Genomic DNA, 18704 nt, shown 5'->3' on the forward strand with positions numbered 1-18704 from the left:
TTAGTGGTGGACTGCGTGAGTACTTCCTCACACATTGGTCTCTTTGCGTAGACGCTCCATTCTCTGGATGTTGCTCTCCATGGCAGTGCGGTTGGTGATCTGAGTGGCACAGCTGGCAGGAAACCAGCCTCTCTGCCCGTCCCTCATTCTTTCCCCATAGCACCAGCCTGAACCAACACACACACAGAGCCGTCACAATAATGCTCTCCCCTGTTCCGACACTCAGATATTTTGAAGCACTCGCACTTTATCCTGTCTACTGATGGACACTGATCTTGTTATGTGTTTCATAACAGTATACAACAATGAAAAGGTTTAGCAAAAGTCTCATGGTATGAACATTTGCCACAAACAGCAGTGCTCATGTCTCTGAGACAAATATCATTATTATACATTGCATTACACTATTAGCACCATACAGAAGAAAAAACACTAAATGAGACAGGCTAGCATCACCTTCCACCTGCTGGAGAACAATCACCAGCTCAGCCTGCTGGAGGCTCAGCTCATCTGGCTCTTTAGGCATGTAAGCTTTATTCGCCTCAAACTGTAGCAGGTCTGAAACAAACACACACTGCATTCAAACCTGTCTCATGGCACTGCATCTCAGTGTAAACAGGACTGCACTGGTGTATTATATTTGTGTATGTCAGGGAAAAAAACCCATAATAATAATAACACACACTTATTCGAGTTTAAAATGATTAACTTTCTAGCATTTCTGCCCTTTGATGTTTTTATAACATGAGCAACATATTAGTGAAGATATATAACTGAGAATGAATGTCAGTAGAGTTTGTTCATGTGTCAAAAGCAGAACTGATGGACAAAGCTACGCGTCTGATCTTACCGTCTTTGTTGACGCTGTTTCCAGTCTGTCTGTGATCCCGCAGTGCTGTCACCCAGCGTGCTTTGTCCAGCCTTCACAACACACAGGTCACACACTAACATTACCTGCCTGATTAAGCTCAAAGCCTATGCCTCTCGGCATCACCAAATCTCACATTTTAAACAGTTAAAAGACAAATTTGTGTTTAGGATCAACACTGAAATCATAACCATATGGATTATGTTTTTTATACTGTAAGATAAATCAGTGAAATCATACAGAGCTCTTAAGCAATACACTTTCAGTTCTGTCCAAGTTGTGATGTCACATTCTGGTTCAGCCATTTCCTTAAAAAAAAAAAAAAAACCCAAACCATACAAAACACTTTCACATTTCCACCAACAGGTGGCGTCAGGGCTAAACTGACTGTGACGGCATCCATGTTGAAGGTATTTACTTGGATTCGGCCACAAGGAGAATCTGGTCACAGCGCCCCTCGCTGTTTGGATTCATTCGCAGCCTGAGGTAAAGATGACTGGACGTCTGCTTGGTGTCCGTCGGCTCCTCTACCACTGTCACGTTCTCTGTAGTGGCGTAGTCTAACACCAGAAAGCTCTCTTCCCTAGACAGTTATAATTACACCACCATTATAACACACTTCGCTATGTTACAGGTCAAACTACACTGTGAACATCTGAGAACACAGACAAAATAATGGAACATCTTCCTAAACAAAACAGTAAACATAGTGTCTCCACAAATGTTCAAAATAATATATAACCTATATACTAACATGAAATAAATTACAATCTGAATGCATTTCATATATCACTATTAGTTATACATTTACAAGGAAGCAGTAGAAAGGATGTCTGGGAAAACAGTCACTCTTCAGATCATTCAATAAACGCATCATTCAGAAGCTGTTGTGAAAAACGACGAGTCAGAGAGCCTGAAATATTGTTAACGTTCTCCTCAGTTCTCGTCCTCTCTGGGCTGTGACTGATGGGCTGGCAGAGGAGGGGTCAGGCCGCTGAGTGGAATGACAGGCGGAGGAAAGCGGAAACACACGTGGAGAAGGATGAAGGGAATCCCTGGCATGCTACTCCATGCTTGCCTTTCCACACGGCCACATGCCTGCCTCCCTCCCAGCTTCCACTGCCCTGCCATCATCTTACAGACATAATATATCCCTAGATTCCCTTTCACTGTTTGTTTGTTTATTCAAAAATGCAGAGAAAATATTGACTTTTTCAGCCTCTTCCATATTCCTGGTTATGTTTTGCACTAGGAATGTGACCAACAATTTTTTTCATCTTCATCTGATTACCAAACACTCAGGAGTCTTAGGAGTCTAATTGCCATTTTTTTGTAGGTCAGAGACTAGAAGTGTTAGAGTCTGAAAGATTGGAAAGTTTCTGAGCTTAATAACCAGATACATTCTATATGACTTTACTCTGAGTGTGCGTTTTCCAGTCCTGCTTCTAACACGTCTCCCTACCCTAACACAACCGATTCAGCTCGGTGGTCGAGTGTCGAACCCCTGAGGACTTGAATCAGGTGTGTTAGGGTAGGGAGACATGTGTAATCTGCAGTATAGGCACAGCCTTGGAAATACTGTCCTGGACAAGAAAAAGAAAAAACGTACCCCTTCTTCTTGGTGACGATAAGTACATCGTTGAAAACAAAAAGATAGTAGCTCTTATGGCTGAAGGCTTTCCAGAAGATACTGAGGTCCTCCATATTTACAGACAGCTCCCCCCTCTTCCTCAGCCAACGGGAGGATGACACTAGGGGGAATGGCTATTACACACACACACACACAGACACGGACAGTCACACAGACAGAGAGACACAGACACAGAGACAAGCATCAGTCTGTGTTCAGTCTATGGACATCAGTGAATGTGTCAGCCAACAACAAACTGATACTATTAACTATTTTCCATTTACAATGAAACAGTCCTTACTAATGTACAGACCAATCACCAGGTGCTATGTTTTCACAAGTGAAAACTGATTTTGGCTTTAAAATCAAGGAACACAAGACCACAGTCTGCAGGCCCATACCTTGATCTTGCCAAATTCCATCTGTTTCTGGATGGTGTACATCTGCTCAGTCCTCTCCATCCTCCTGGCTCCGTCATTACAGGCCTTTACCAGCTGATGAGAATAAACCAACATCATCAGGTTATATATCAACCAATAGCCTCATGATTGGACAGTCTCATGATTGGAAAAGTCTAAAAAAAAAAAAAAATTTAAACTATGTACTATCACAAGGGATCAGAAAAGTCCAACACAACAGCATACTCTCATAGCCCATATCTGCATGAACCAATATCACAACTAATTATTCCCACAAAGTGTCAGTCATTTCTGCTTCAGGCTAACTTCACACAGCACCAGGCTCAGATTCAGTTGGCAGCATTCCAAAAAAAAAGAAAGAAAAGGAAACATGAGAAAGACAGACAACCTCCTCCCCTCTAAACTTCCAAGTAAAAACAGTGATAGGTAATCCCATCTGACAGGTTCTCCACAGCCTCCTAGTCAAGCAGTACTGGCCAGAGCACTTCAGCAGAAATGTGACACTTTGAACTCAAGCCTTTACTTGAACAGATAAAGTGTATGAGGGTGAAAGCGGAGTTGTGTAGACTGTGCATTACTTTACCTTACTGATGGCCTTCAGGGCCCAGCATGCAGCAAAGTACTCAGCCGTCTGAGCAGGTGTCTTCTGACAGATGGTCTAGCGAAACACGCATGGCAAACTCATTTAAACCACAGACTCATGATATCTGACAAGATTTCAAAGAATCTGTATCTTGAAATGTGCATGATAGCTGACACATGATGACATGATCTGATTCTGTAAGTGTGAAAATGTGAAACTGCTAATGCATCACGGCACTACCAGAGCACGTCACTGTATGGTTAACTTAAAAAAGTCATATGTTTTGTCACTTATGTGCTCGTTTGTGTGTGAACTAACATCCAATAACAGTGGTAGACGGGTGACTCTCTGCATTGGAAGAATGAGAAAAGAAATCATTGGTAGACCTCCACACTCTGGACTGGATTCAATCTGTTTCAACACCTCCTTAAAAGCATTGTTATTAGCCCTGAAACAAACATACGTGTATACACCCACACGCGCACACACACACACACACACACACACACACCCAATATATAGGCTGTTCACAACATAAAATATTAAAACAATAAGATTGTAAGATCATATTGATGGCAGTTTGTTCAGGTAGATTAAGCGCTGTGAGGCCTTACAGTAGCTTCTGCAGAGTTCTCTGCTGGAAGGTCTCGTTGGAGCAGTACACGATGTAGGGTTGGAAGTGTTGGGAGGCATAATTCTGTACTATATCGCTGATGTCCTGGATCACAGGGTAGTGCTGGTGTCGCTTCTCCAAATCTTCGAAAAAACTGGAATCCGGGACAAGAGGTACAACAGATGTGACTGGAAGCTAGGCATAAGGACAGACTGTCTTAACGAAAAACTATAACCCTGAAATGATAAAGTCTGCTAATATCGATATTCATTTTAATCACCTTTAAGGAATAAGAATGTTTCTACACTAATTTGACACAAGTATAACTGCTGCTGGGTTTGGGTTTATATACTATGGATTACCCAGTTCTTTCCAGAAAAAAACAACATGAAAATGAAGGAAAACATGGTATCTGTTGGCTTGCCCACAGCACGTGATTGGCTTAAGCATACAGTTGGTACTTTGATGACATGATATGAAAGATAATTATTACATTTTTTCCTTTTCTTCTTTCTTACTTCTTCTTTTCTTTTAAAGAACGTTACTCTTGAAAAAAGCAGCATTTTGCATGATTTAATTCCCTCAATTCCCAATTCCCAAACTCAAATGCTATAGCACTACTAATAATACTAAATGTAATATATACCATGTCCTTCCTTGTCCATTCTTAAGAAGCGTAAGCATCAGTACATGTATGTTAAATTAGTTTTGAGCCTTCCAGGCTCTGACTGTACGCTGTAGTGTGTGACTAACGCTGATTTGGTAAACTGACACTATAGCTCTGAAGGATGAAAACAAACAGGACACACCACTCCCTTTCTTTACAAACTAAACAATGCAAGCACCAGGTACAACAGGTACGTTAGAAATAGAACAAATACCATACCAATAAATACAGAGAAAAACAAAAATGAACTCCAAAATTAAGCCTGCAACCCAAACACCATCCCTGGCTGTTTCTTTACACTCTCAGTCAAATAATGACACAACACACAGTTTTTTGGTTATTATATATTAATGCTGGTATTATGAATATGTACCGCATTACAAATAACTGAGCTGAGAAAAACCTCAAGCCCTCATTTCTTCACACTCCACAGGAATCTCCCATGTGGTGAAAAACAAGGAGGTGGTACTCCCAAAGGAGAGTTTCCTGTTCCTCTGTTATTCACACACACACGCACGCACGCACGCACGCACACACACACACACACACACACACACACACATATATCCACACATATGTACACACACACATACACACACACACAAACACACACACACACAAATCCACTCGGGACGAATCCACTCAGATTTAATAAGTACAGTACAGTCCCACCCTGTTATTCTCTCCATGGTACATCTGTCAATTCAGTGAGAAAGTCCAGCTCCTGGCAACACAACTCCCTCTCAGTATCAAGCCGCTGAACCAGTATTACAGGCATGTTTTGACATGTCTTAACAGCGCAGGATGTTTCAACAATGTCTGATTCAAAACTGGTCCCAGGTAGGACCAAACCAGCTCCCATTTCCACTACAGATAATGGCTTTGTAACTTCTTGAGTTCAGAGTAGTAATTCAGTAAAAATAACAAACAGAGGCTTCTCACACAAGATTGGAATTTTGTCATCTCTAAACTACCAACACAGATGAACTGGTTTGACTTGATAAAGGAAAACTGTGAATAGCGGATTCCTTTTTGATATGTGACATTATCACATGATTTTGCTGAAGCATTAACCATTAATGAGGCAGACCTCAGTAGACTTCACACGGTATTGAGTTGATGCTGGTTAATCCTGAGCCTACATGCACATTTCTATCTGTACAGGTTCTCCTTCAGGTACTCTGTTACCCTACAACTTAACCTACCTGTTACCACACGCTTAACATACCTGTTACCACACAACCTAACCCACCTATTACCACAAAATCTAACCTACCTGTTACCACACAACCTAACCCACCTATTACCACAAAATCTAACCTACCTGTTACCACACAACCTAACCCACCTATTACCACAAAATCTAACCCACCTGTTACCACACTAGGCCTGTACGATAAGGGGATAATCTGCAATATGCGATAACATTGTTCAATATTGCCAATGACAATATGACTTAAGATAAAAAAACAAATATTGAAGAGTGCATATTAGCTATACAGTACCTATGTCTTTCTGATTTAATAGGTAAACTGCAAACACAGACCTCAAACACTGAATAGCCTATGCCCACTGAATAAAGAAATTTAAATTATTAATAATTTATTATTTAAATTAAATTATTTCGAACATGCTTTTATTGAACAAGTTGTACTGCATGCTTTACACAGCACCTGTGTTTGTTATATACGACGGAGTGTTAGGGCCACACTGGAAAAACAAACTCTGAGATTTCGAGAATAAGGTCGTAATATTACAAGAATACATTCATAATTGAGAAAGAAATCATAATATTACGAGAATAAAGTTGTAATTTAATGAGAAAAAACCCATAATATCACGAGAATAAAATCGTAAAATTTCGAGAAAAAAACCCCCATAATTTTTAGGAAAATACATTACCAGCTACTTATGATAAAGTGGTGCTTATGTGCCAACAGATCAAGTATTTCGTTATTTGTGAAACCTATAGGCTACTAAAGAATAAGTTCACAAGATGTTCACAAGATTCATAAGTGCACACATACCAGTCATAGGTCAAAACACTGCTGAATTTGGCAGAATTTTAAAAGCCAGTAGTGGTACTAAATGAAGAGCCGTTTGGGAGAAGAAAGAGCCGTCTCTTACTGCTGAGCTGAGCCAAATGATCCGGCTCATGAAAAAGAGCCGGGATTCCCATCACTAGGCATTATAGCTTTCTTAACGTCTCTTGGCTGTTGCTGGTAACGGTAATGAACGAGATGCAGTTTAACCAATGTTGGCATATGTATGGCATATGGCATATGTTGGCAATGTATGGCATAAGAATGTAATTGACCGTCCATTGGTGGCGTGCGAGAGGGCGGGACATGTCTTATCTGTGTTATGCAATATTATAGCCAATATTCAGCATAAAGCCTTTCATTTTGCACAGTGTCACTTGTTCACAAAATACTATGTGCTGAAAATACAAAATTACGGTTTTGCACTCAGCTACAGATGTTGAGTCTCACTCTCTTGACAGCAAACTAGCACTATCAACAACTTTAGCATTCACCATTTAGATCCTATCACAAATGAAGACTCGGTGCCCTGTAGTCTGGATTACAGCCATGTAAACAACAACAAATTATGCCTCAGCACTGCTGACCAACCACATTCTTCAGTGAGAGCTGATTTCAAAAATGTAATTATTCTGAAACCTCCTCTTGCAGCTATGAACTATCAATTTGATCTTATATTGCTTAGAACAGCAAAATAGGTAAGAAGTGTGGGAAAAAAAAACATTAGTGACATTTCTGATTCTCTGTCATGTCATCAGTAGACAACATCCGAAAACAGAATTACCTTGTCGTATCTCCAGGAGCAAATGATGCTAGATGACAGTACAGCTGTTTATCTGTTCTTAATCCTAACTGTCCTTCATCCTAACTGTAACCTAACCCTAAACCTAACCCAAATGATCCCCCTTCGCCTTCCCAACACCAAACGTCACTCAAACCCAAGCAGGGCAGACTTGCCCCAGTGAGCCTGAGAGAGACCATATTTTTACTGCCGAGAACGTTTTTTTCACCGTTTACTGATGGCCTGGATCACAGAGATGTTTGAGAAGAGATGGTGATGTTCAGTCGTGGTCATGGTGCGTCTCAGAGCGTCACTCTCCTTAAAGTGGCGAACCAGGATGGACAGACTGTGCTGGTAGGAGTACTCGGATGTGATGATCTCAAAGATGGCCTGTAGGAAGAAAATATGTTAAACAGAGAGCTTACCATGGTCAAGGCCAGCGTTTGGGAGAGAGAAAACAATGGATGTTTTCATTTGTGAAAGGCCTCAAATTCAGGTTCCTTAAAGCTAAGGAGTGTGGAGATCCTACATAAACACAGGGGCAGACACATTCAAAGTCTACACGTTCTCTTCATCGTAGGCCATAGAAAAATCACTGGCCCTGTTTACACTTGGTTTTAAAATGCATCATGGGTGATCAGATCACAAGTGGACAGCGCTAAATACAAGTGTAAACAACCGCCTAGACGCATTGTGATCTGATCACTGAAACCGCTTGCCGAGGTGGTCGGGGGCGCATTTGACCACATATCTTGTGTAAACGCTAATGCATCCTGATGCGTCCCCGACAAGGATGTAACAGGAAAATACGTCATCATAAGCCACTGCTCTCCTAATATTCTCTCTTTTTCATCTTGTCCTGTACTCTTTTACAAGCCAAAAATGAATTTGTCCTGCCAATCTCAACAGTTGGAATAGCCCGTATATGTATATTAGCTCGTGAAACATTAACTGTGGGCGGGGCCCTTTGTTCCTTCTAGTGGAAGTGATGTAGGCAGCAACGAAATCTGAACACAGGTGGTCAGCTGGACACCGTATCACGAGAGAGTCAAAAGCTACCATGATTCTTCCAAACGGTCTTTCCAGCAGAAGGACCTGAAATGGCGCAGGATGGTGTTATCAGTATTTTTAACATAAAAGCACAATGCCTTGCAATGCACCTTAATGCACAGCCTACTACACTGCTTAACACTACTGAGTTATTTCCATTCTGCTAAATGACTCAAAGGGAAGGCCCAACACGACAGCGCTGGAGGGAGTTTTGAACTTGGCCAATTAGTGCCATGATTTCAAATGTAAAACTGATTTGAAGTTTGTTCTTTATCAACATTTTTACTTGACCCTAGGCACCACTGGATGGAAAAAGAACCAAACAGTCTTCACTCTCACAGGCACGGTTTGCTACGCTTACTCAGAATGAGTGAGGTGGATTAAGTTAACTCTTTATGCTGTGAGATTATAGCTAACACAGAGGTACAATGGAATTACATGTGTTTAGGCAGAAAGTCATGTGTCCAGAGCATTACTCAGAAAAGATAAGGAACTGAAAAGATTAAACCATGGACCGTCCTTATTTTCCACCTGCCCTTCCCTACACCCCCAGAGATCTGTCATTCTCTACAGACTATAGGGAAGCCAGTGGGGGTAGGTGTGGGCTGGGTGTGGCATTGCTCAGTGCATACACACTGCACCTTGATATTTACCCAGCAGAGAGACTATATACTCAAACAAAAGACAGCTGTTTATCAGCCTTGGCCACACCAGCACCTCGGCTCTTTCCTGAGGTCAGACGGTGGATTAAACAATGACATGATACAGCAGCATCGTTTCAACAAGCAGCTCCAACCATTTTGTTCTGCCGCAAAATCAGCACTGTTCGACAAATTAAAGATCAAGATTAGTCAACAATAAAAATCTGGTATGGTAAGGTTTGGCTGTGAAAAACAGCAGTGAGTGAATAGGGGGCATTCCAGGGAAAGAACGCTAAAATCAACCTGACCAGTTACTCCCTCAGATACAGACACAGCCAAGCTAATGGGCTCCTATTCAGGAACAGTTAGGGAGAAAATGTATGGCTTTGGATTACAGACAAAATCTTATTACTCTCAAGGATGAGGGCTGACTATGTATGAAACAGGCGATAGTAATATGAGGGAAAATAAAAGCAGAATTAAGGATTAAGTCTACGTGTCTGCTGTGTACACAGGAGCCTGACACTCACTGTGTCAGATGAGAACCTGCATGTTAAAGTCTCTGATTCGGAACAGTGAGTGTCTCACAGGTAAAAGCCAAAATTTGTCTCGACATTTGTTCCTCAGTGTACACAGGCCATAAAGCATTTAAATGGATGAAAGCAGTAGTTACAGAGAGACTGTCATTTCATTCATTCACTGACCAGTGAAACAGACAAAGATGGGGAATTTTTTTTTTATCCTCTACATAAAAGCTAAGGCCTCCTCACCTCCTGACGTTTTCGCTCCTCTGGAGAGATGATGTCTAGAATACCCAAATCCTTCACCTGAATAAAAACACAATGGAAAAAAACTTCCTTAAAAAATGAGAACACATAAGCAAAACTATCATTAACCTTATGATATTCATTCAGAAACTTACTAGGAAACTTTCTTCACAAGAACTGGACAAAAAAAGGCACCAGCAGATTCAATGCACCTTTCCCATTTTAGGGTCAGCTAAGATGACTGTACTGGTGTTTAAATGATATTTGAATTATCTGACCACTTTCAGCTCTGTCTCTTACTGCAATAGGATGGCATAACGTGTTTGGCTGAGAAACACTGAGAAACATATGTTTAAACATATCATCGACAGCTGATTCAAAAGAAATGAGAAGAGATATCTTTGTAAAAGCAATCCACCTTGGAGAGAGGTAAAAGTCTTCTAAAAATGTCTCTAACTTATGTGAAGAAGCTGACCACACATCTAAAACATCTAAAACTGTCATCTTTGTCTCCACACACATCCGGAGGGGCTCCACTCTAGCCTCTTCCCTTTAATTCACCCTGTGGGTTTTCCTGGCCTCTGCCCTCTGCCCCCTGCCCTGTCCATGCATGCAGACCTGAGGTAACTGACTCCAGGGGATGTAGGAGGCTCTGTAATTCTGGACCACAATGCCCTGGTCCGGGTCTGGGGGCTGTGATTGGGTGAAGTCATCCTCATCAGCGTTGTTGGACTGTAAACCGCGCTCTTTAATCTGCTGGTACAGTCTGGGCTCTGTGAAGAGAAGAGACATAATAACACATTTTAAATAACCCACCCACCAAACAATAATGTAATGATACACATAGCCAGCTTCTTGATAAAACAGGGCTGTTCAGAGACATATGCATATCAGTGCGTGTCCTTTATGCTGTTCTAAAAGCTGAAAAATGATCAGTTCTATGATGCTACGATATGAATGTCAGAGCCGTCTTTACTCCAGCACTACCAGTTGAGTGTTGTGTGGAATGGCCAGCCGACACTGAGCCAAATGGTTTGCTTTAACAGCACCATCTGAGCAGAAGCTGGACTGACAGACATACCATCTTTAAAGGATCCTCCATGTCTCTGGTTTCTTTTTCTCCCCAGAGTTCTCTGTCAAGGAAAAAAAAGACACATGATCTTATCTCTGAGGAATGTGAGGGCTTTGATAGGGTGGATTTTTTTAGGTGAAGGTGGATTTGGCACATACATTTGATTTGCTTTCGTGGATTATTCATGTTTTAAAGTATTTGACTGTGGGCCATCAGTTCCCTCCAGACTGAACACAAACTGATGATGAAAAGCAGGAAATTACCACAAATCCACATCAGAAAAACAAAATAAACCAGTCTGTCAGTTCTGTTTTGTCACTTGTCTCTCTCCCTCCCAACCCCCATTCACCATTATCACAAACTCAGAATCTGCATTCTTCCACCAGCATCAGCCAATCAGTGTGGGTGATGGTCATTGCTAGCTAGTCGAAGTTGTACTTAGACTTCCCCATAATTATCTCAAACACAACTCAAAGATACTTTTTTAAAACATTTCACAAACAGATGTAATGAATTATGTTTGTGTGTCTTTCATTATGAGAGAAATGAAACTGGAACGTTTGGCCTTTGAAAACAATGCTAAGGAAATGTGCACAGAGAGTGAGTGTTACTCCGTGGGTACTGTGCCCATGGATAGAAGTCACTGGTTATGTACAGTGTATGGTACAGTGTCTCACAGCTGACACTTGCCTTGCGTCTAGATCTGTGTACGGGCTGTGGGCTGGCTGCCTTCTCCTCATTCACTGGATTCAGTTTGGCTGCAGCGCTACTCAGCACCAGGTCATCCATGTTCAGACTGGTCACTGCTGCCCGGTACGACTTATTTCTGCGATTCCTGCGCAGGGCGAGCCCGTCACCGTCACTGTCATAGTCATCCCAGGAAAGATCCGGATTATGAGAAAAGCGCTGGGTTTTGTTGCTCTCCAGCTGGACAGGCAGAGTGACGACAGTGGTGTGGTGATGACGGTGCTTCTTGGTGCGGCTGGACAAGGCCAGGTTCTTGGGGATGAGCTGCTGAGTGCCCAGCTTGCGGGCGGCAGCACTCTGTGTGCTGAGAGTGATCTCTCCTGGCTGGCCAGCCTCAGACAGGTCTATGTTTGATGCAGATCGCTGTGGTTTAGAGAACTCATCGGTTTCTGTGTCTGAGCTGGACCTGCTGTCCAAACGCAGCTCAGAAATGTGTGTCTCCACTACAAGAGGAACTTGGTCCTCCATGGAGCCAGAGGATTGGCTGTGAGACATAGTTTGATTCAGCACTGCTCCTTCCCGTTCTAATGAAGGGTTTTCATCAACCAAACAACACGGCCCTGGGATCACCACTGCTTCATTCTTGGATTTCTGTGTTAAAACAGACACTGAGTACGTGAGGACTGTATGAGATGACCAGAAAATTATGACAGCAGACTGTGTGGTCTGATGTGTCTCTGAAATATTTTAATTATGAATATTTCACCATATGTTCATATTACATGCAATATTTTCTCTCTAAGCTCCATTTACCTATAATTATGAATGCTGTCGATTAGCGCTAATACTGTTACAAAAAAAAAAAAAATCACGGACAGGCTTTTGTTGTATTGATTTCATATGCAGTCTACTCACATCTGCGCTGCCTGCTCACAAAATAAATGAAGTCATGCCGGGAATCACAGAGGAGTACTGACACTAAGCATTTTATTAATACTATTTAGATCAGCGCCGGGGATCTATTAACCTTTCAGTTGAACAATAATTAAGTTTACCTGTAATTTTTGACTTGTATGAGCTTAGCTCCTGCTTAGTTCAGTCCTTTTATTAAAAAAGCTATTAATTTATTACTGTATTTTGTATTTTTTTAATCAATATTTTGGTTATATTTTAGACGTCATAATAATGTCACAAAATGTTCTAGAAACTTATCAGTCTCGAGGCCACTTGGCCACCAGTTGCCGGCGATCACTCCAGAATAAACACAACAGAATAAACATTCTGGTCAGACAGAATGTTGCTAGCATCGTATATACATAGCCTGGCAGCCAGTTCAAAGTTATTTCAATATGTGTGCATACGTGATAAATCATCAACACGTCATAAAAAGACGGAAAGTTTAGCAATAAAATTAGTTGTTTACAACATTTTCAGCGAAACCTATGTGCTGATAAGGTCAATATGTGAGTCAGCAAGCAAGTTCAACTGGCCTCTTAAAAACAGTCATGAAATAGTCATCCAGACTTTGCCTGAAAAAATATTACTATTACAGCCAATCCCAGTGACATGATACTTTCTGTTTTAAGGGAACTTTAAAGGATACGTTTCACATTTAAAACGGCCACTGCTGGGTCTGAAAAGATTGCACAGACTGCACCTGAAAACGTCTAAGGAACCTTAAGAACAAGGACAGTCATGCTGTTGTAATGTTCAATGAAGGACTGTCGTCACTAGGAGTAATTGTATGGTAGTTTGCATAAGACTGGCCGACATAACCGTATCCTAGCTTTCCTTCACTTATTTGGTAGCTACTAACAGATTAAAGATATCAAAGACCAAGAACAAAAAATAAAACGTTTTATTTTTTGTACTTGCTCTATGATCTGTTCGTTTTATTCTGAAAATTGTCCTTGCCGAGATGTAGCTATCAGACAAGTGAAGGAAAAGCAATGAAGTACATGGACATGGAAGACATTTGGCTCCCATATTCCCTATAAGTAACTGAAAGAAAAACATGTCAGTGTCGCATTCCCATAGTTCCCGAAAGTGGGTCGTTTCGTCAGTTAGTTTTAACACCAGTAAATAAAAATAGCAAAACCTACCTTTATGATACCATATAGCCATGTGCATTTGACAGATTCTTGTGCACAGAAATTAGCGATGTCAATTTGGTCAAAAGACTGGTTTGTAGTTTAGAAGGTCTTACAGTTCCTCGACCTCTACTTGAGAATGCTTCTCCAATCTGTGCTTCTTGCGTCACCACAGGTGAGTAGACCAAGCCCACAACGGTTTAATCATTTGACCGGCCCCGAATTTCCTTTAGTTGTCCTCACAGCTAGACCATCAAAACATCTATCTATCTATCTATGAAATAAAAAGAAACAGACAGTAAAGGACTTAGGTCATATTTAGATATCAGTCTGAAATATTGTGAGTATATTGTTTGCCATCTTTTTCTTTTTGAAAATGGGTAAACTCTACAGGCCGATCTTCAAACATGTAGCCTCACAATGTTGTAACCCCCCCCCCCCCCTCCCCCCAAACAAAGAAAACATTACAATTAAAATACTGTTTTTCAGAATAAATGAATATCGCTTGTAACGGTTATAATTCATTTGTTTTAATGTTGTTCATTTTCAAAACTATATAAAAATTTATGGGTACAGAAGGCCCTATAGCTAGGCCAGACATTAAGAAATATCTTACGCTTTTGTATTAACAATCTTCACATCTTATAAATGATCCTACTTAGTCCTTGTGATATGGAGGCAGTAATAGTATGCGTTTCGGTATTTAAGACGGAAATATGCAGTTTTCTATTATACTACGCCCTCTACTGGTGAAAGAAGTCATCTCAAAACTGCAGCAAAGGTCACCCAAGAGGGCGAGGCAATCTGCGTTTATCCATCCAGTTCCTCTTAACTTCGTGTTAATGAGGGAGAGAGGAGAATGGGAAGAATTGTACTTAGTAGTTTTTGGGATTAGACAACAGTAAACCACATTAAAAACTCTGAACTGCATTTGCCAGGAACAAGAATGGGATTTAAAAGTTTATTCAGTTGCAGTTGACGGACTGAAAATGAAAATTTACATTTATAAACAAACAGTCTATGTAAGCAAGGCTGAGAACAGGATAAATAGATTGTAATGTGACATAATGCAACAACACAGGGAAGTAAGAGACTTCATCAGTCTTACTATATACAGGTTTTACGAATAGAAAAATTTCTAATGGCAATGACGTTTAAACATACAGCTGAAATTTTCACATCAATATGGCATCCAACGAACTTAACGGAACGTTCCAAAATGATTTCTCAATCACGATCAGGCCCATGTATTTCTGGTACTTTATAGATAATGTATGCATAATGTGTATTTGAGAAGAAAATGTACACTACAAATGTTTACCTTCACACATTTTATGACAGAGGACTGAGACGACACGAACCCATTCAGAAAGACACATTCAGAAAGACACTTTTCACAGACAGTCTACCACTGTCAATGAGAACAATGGACAGTCTAGACAGTCTACCCATACACAATCTACCATTCTGTGCCTACAGGGATTTGTTTCCCAACCCAGTCAGTGATGAAGATATACACTGTCACCCATAATACGTAATTACTGTAATTACTGTGAATATGATTAAGGGGCTATTCTTCTGTGAAATGAAAATATAGGTACATAAGAGTTTCAACATGGACAGTTAAACAAACTGACCCCCTTCCCAAAAAAACCTTTTGTGCTCATGCATCAGCACAGTTAAATGGACAATGTGACAAAGCATTGACTTGTATAGTTCAGAGTTTTTGTAATAAATTATTTAAGACATTCACTCTCGTGTGTGCGGGAGGTTTACAGTAGCTCTTTAAGACCAAAAGAGGCCAAAGAAACTGGCAGCGATCTCTGTTTCAGCACAACAAATAAGACAAACAGTACTCACTCAGAAGGGAACTTTTCAGTTCTGCTCATTCTGCTGTGCAAAATATTAAAATATTTGTCTAAGGTGAATCTCCATATTAGGCATTTCTGTTTAGGAATTTTGGCTCATCCATCTCCAATTTACATACAGCAAACTTCTTCTACCATCATCCCAACCCCATCAGACATTACTAAACAAATCTATGCCCTATCAACAAGCATAAATGTCAGTGAGTCACAAGATCACGAAAAGTCTTAAAAAAAAGAAAAGAAAAAAAGCTAAGCTTGCTACACAGTAATTTTTAATGGCCAAATTTGAAAAATGTATTTTACTGATAAAACTGTTTTATAGTCCGGAGTATTACAGCCCTGTTTCCCAGCTGTCTTCTTTAGGATTATGACCACTTGAAGAAAACAAAAAATCAATAGCAAGTACTAATGTAAACTTTAAATGTTTACCCTATGATCTGTCACTGATTATAATATACATAGCTTTATCTCATTACAGATGAATGAAACCAGTTATACAAATTAGGCCCTATGCACTAAAGTGGAAAAAGAATCAAATCCACATTAACAGATACAGAAATGATGTGAGCTTGATGGAATGGAAATAATAATAATAATAATAATAATAATAATAATCCTGCTTGAATGCACTGAATAAACTGGACAGGATGTATTCATCTCCTAAAAGGCCTTATACCCTTACACATTGCATTTCCACTCCTTGCCAGTCTCTACATGGTCCCTGTGCTGTACACAGCTATCTTTATACTAATCATATTTTGTGCTCAGGAGCCTGCTCAACCTGCCTAGTTGAGTTTAGGGGAATTCTGGGTAATGAAGTTGTGAGAAATGCTTAGCAGATAGTGCAGGCGCTCTACTCTTTCGCTAGGTCTCCTTTCTTTAGAATGATCTGCCGTTGCCACGGCGCCAGCTTGGTCTCATCGTAACCTAGTGTCCGTAGTCGCTCCAGCTCTGTTTTCTCCTCGTTTTCCTTCTGCATCCTCAGCCGCTCCTCTTCTTTTCTACAGCATTTACAGAAAACATAAGCATTAGCAAACAAAATAAATGATAAACAACAAACAAAACAAATAAAAGAAAAATAGTAACTGACTCAAAGTATATATAATGACTACATGAAAGATAAGATTACAAATTCAATGTTGCAGTAAGCAACAATACATTAAACATTTCAACAATGCACAAATGAGCACTGGTGCCCATTCTGTTTTTTACATGATTGATACCCACCAAAGACAAAATATTCCAACCTGAATTGACATTCAGTTTTAAGCCCATTGCAACCTAATGATAAAGTATAAATGTGTGTTTGCCTTTCTGATCTTTAGCCCAAATGACTCAAGCAAAGCTGCTTGGCCCTTTATTCTATCTCAGCGTTCATTATGTTCTACAAGTACATACAGGAACATGGGAAAAAATATTAAACTCTTTCTTACCTTTTCTGCTCCCTTTGTATTCAGAGAGAAACATAACACATTAGAGATTTGTGCATAGAAAGAATTCCATTTCATACAATGCACATTATGGTTGAATAACAAAACAAAAGAACAATAACAAACATATTTGAGGATATCCTACTGACTTCAGACATAAGATATACTCAGAGGAAAGGTTAACCTTTTTATTTTTTCCAAGACCTTGCTCCTAACTGAGCTCTGCCGATGCTGTATTTCTTTGGCTGTAATAGCTGGGTTTCAAAATGCAAATATTAGCATCCTCATAGCAGAAAACAATAGCACTCAATGAGGCCAAGATTTGGACTAGACACACTGTTTCCTTATACACACACACCATGTCATCACACATGCCATGTCCTCATACACTCCCACTGCGTCCAGCTAATGTAAGAATGTTAGAGTATCAAACCCCCCTCAGCAGAGCTGTGTTAAGGTAAGAGCTGTTTTAGTATAAGTGCCGTGTTAAGAGCTGTGTTGAGGTAAGAGCTGTGTTAAGGTAAAAGCTGCATTAAGGTCAGAGGTGTGTTAAGGTAAGAGCTGTGTTGAGAGTTGTGTTGATGTAAGAGCTGTTTAATGGTAAAAGCTGCATTAAGGTCAGAGGTGTGTTAAGGTAAGAGCTGTGTTGAGAGTTGTGTTGATGTAAGAGCTGTTTTATGGTAAAAGCTGAATTAAGGTCAGGGGTGTGTTAAGGTAAGAGCTGTGTTGAGGTAAGAGCTGTGTTAAGGTAAAAGCTGTATTAAGGTAAAAGCTGTATTAAGGTAAGAACACCACAGCGAACCATCCTTTTACAGTACAATCATTACTCGTAGGCCAAATCTTTTCCTCTGAAATGTTAGATATTTCTCTGATATGAAATCTTTTTGAATGTGCACTGCATTACAGAATTTAAAACAGTTCTTCATTAGCATGTGTAGAATTTAAACTGACAGAACTTAAATGTTTAATAAAAATATATTAAAGAGTGAAGACCACAGGAGGGAAAAGGGAAAGACACTCATGATGTCACTGTTCCTGTGTTTTTCTCACCTCTCCTCATCCAGCTTCTTCTTCATAATATCTCTCCTCCACGCCGGCATCGATGCCAGACGAGCTGCCTCCTCATCTGCCTGTTTACCACAACAAACATAAACATAAATATAAATACAGACAGAGTTCAGAACTGAACACACTCCACACAGGCAGCATTCAGTACTGAACACACCACACATAGACCGTATTCAAAACTGAACACATTCCCCATAGGCCGCATTCAAAACTGAACACACTCCACACAGACTGCATTCAAAACTGAACAAATTCCACACACACAGAACTGAACATTTTCACAAAGCACTGTAAGTGATTCAGGGGGATTTGATCAGCATGATAATAACAACAGTAAAGGAACTTTAGAGCACAGATTAGAATGACTCTCCAAAGAGTGTAAACCTCTACATCTGTAGTGTCCTCATCCTGTGCCCACACCACTGGAT

The 18704-nt window shown here is 40.3% G+C and overlaps 2 protein-coding genes across 2 annotated transcripts in view; both read right to left on the reverse strand.

Moving 5' to 3' along the window:
- Positions 1 to 27: 27 nt before the first annotated feature.
- On the reverse strand, positions 28 to 12375 carry arhgef16 (Rho guanine nucleotide exchange factor (GEF) 16). The gene is made up of 14 exons (XM_030784980.1): positions 11824 to 12375; positions 11143 to 11194; positions 10680 to 10834; positions 10065 to 10121; positions 7833 to 7993; positions 4115 to 4267; positions 3819 to 3948; positions 3501 to 3575; positions 2900 to 2992; positions 2478 to 2632; positions 1287 to 1451; positions 851 to 921; positions 457 to 558; positions 28 to 167 (listed from the first exon to the last, which is right to left on the reverse strand). The coding sequence occupies exons 1-14, from the start codon at positions 12373 to 12375 to the stop codon at positions 28 to 30; spliced, it is 2061 nt and encodes a 686-aa protein (XP_030640840.1).
- Positions 12376 to 16631: 4256 nt separating this feature from the next.
- The window catches only part of espn (espin), a 50228-nt gene continuing 48155 nt past the window's right edge, over positions 16632 to 18704 (reverse strand). Inside the window, exons 14-16 of the mRNA XM_030784918.1 lie at positions 18259 to 18338; positions 17212 to 17223; positions 16632 to 16779 (exon numbers count right to left, since the gene is read on the reverse strand). Coding sequence (XP_030640778.1) covers positions 16632 to 16779; positions 17212 to 17223; positions 18259 to 18338 — 240 coding nt within the window. The remainder of the gene's footprint in view (positions 16780 to 17211; positions 17224 to 18258; positions 18339 to 18704) is intronic.

This window comes from Chanos chanos, chromosome 9, assembly GCF_902362185.1.
Source record: "Chanos chanos chromosome 9, fChaCha1.1, whole genome shotgun sequence".
Classification (NCBI taxonomy): domain Eukaryota; kingdom Metazoa; phylum Chordata; class Actinopteri; order Gonorynchiformes; family Chanidae; genus Chanos; species Chanos chanos.

Excerpts from the sequence above, each read along its gene's own strand:
- arhgef16 (XM_030784980.1), bottom strand. The coding sequence starts at position 12,375 with ATGTCTCACAGCCAATCCTCTGGCTCCATGGAGGACCAAGTTCCTCTT. Across the intron at positions 2,633-2,899 it reads TGGAATTTGGCAAGATCAAG|CCATTCCCCCTAGTGTCATC; the intron begins GTATGGGCCTGC and ends TGTGTGTAATAG. Across the intron at positions 168-456 it reads TGTTCTCCAGCAGGTGGAAG|GCTGGTGCTATGGGGAAAGA; the intron begins GTGATGCTAGCC and ends GTGTTGGTTCAG.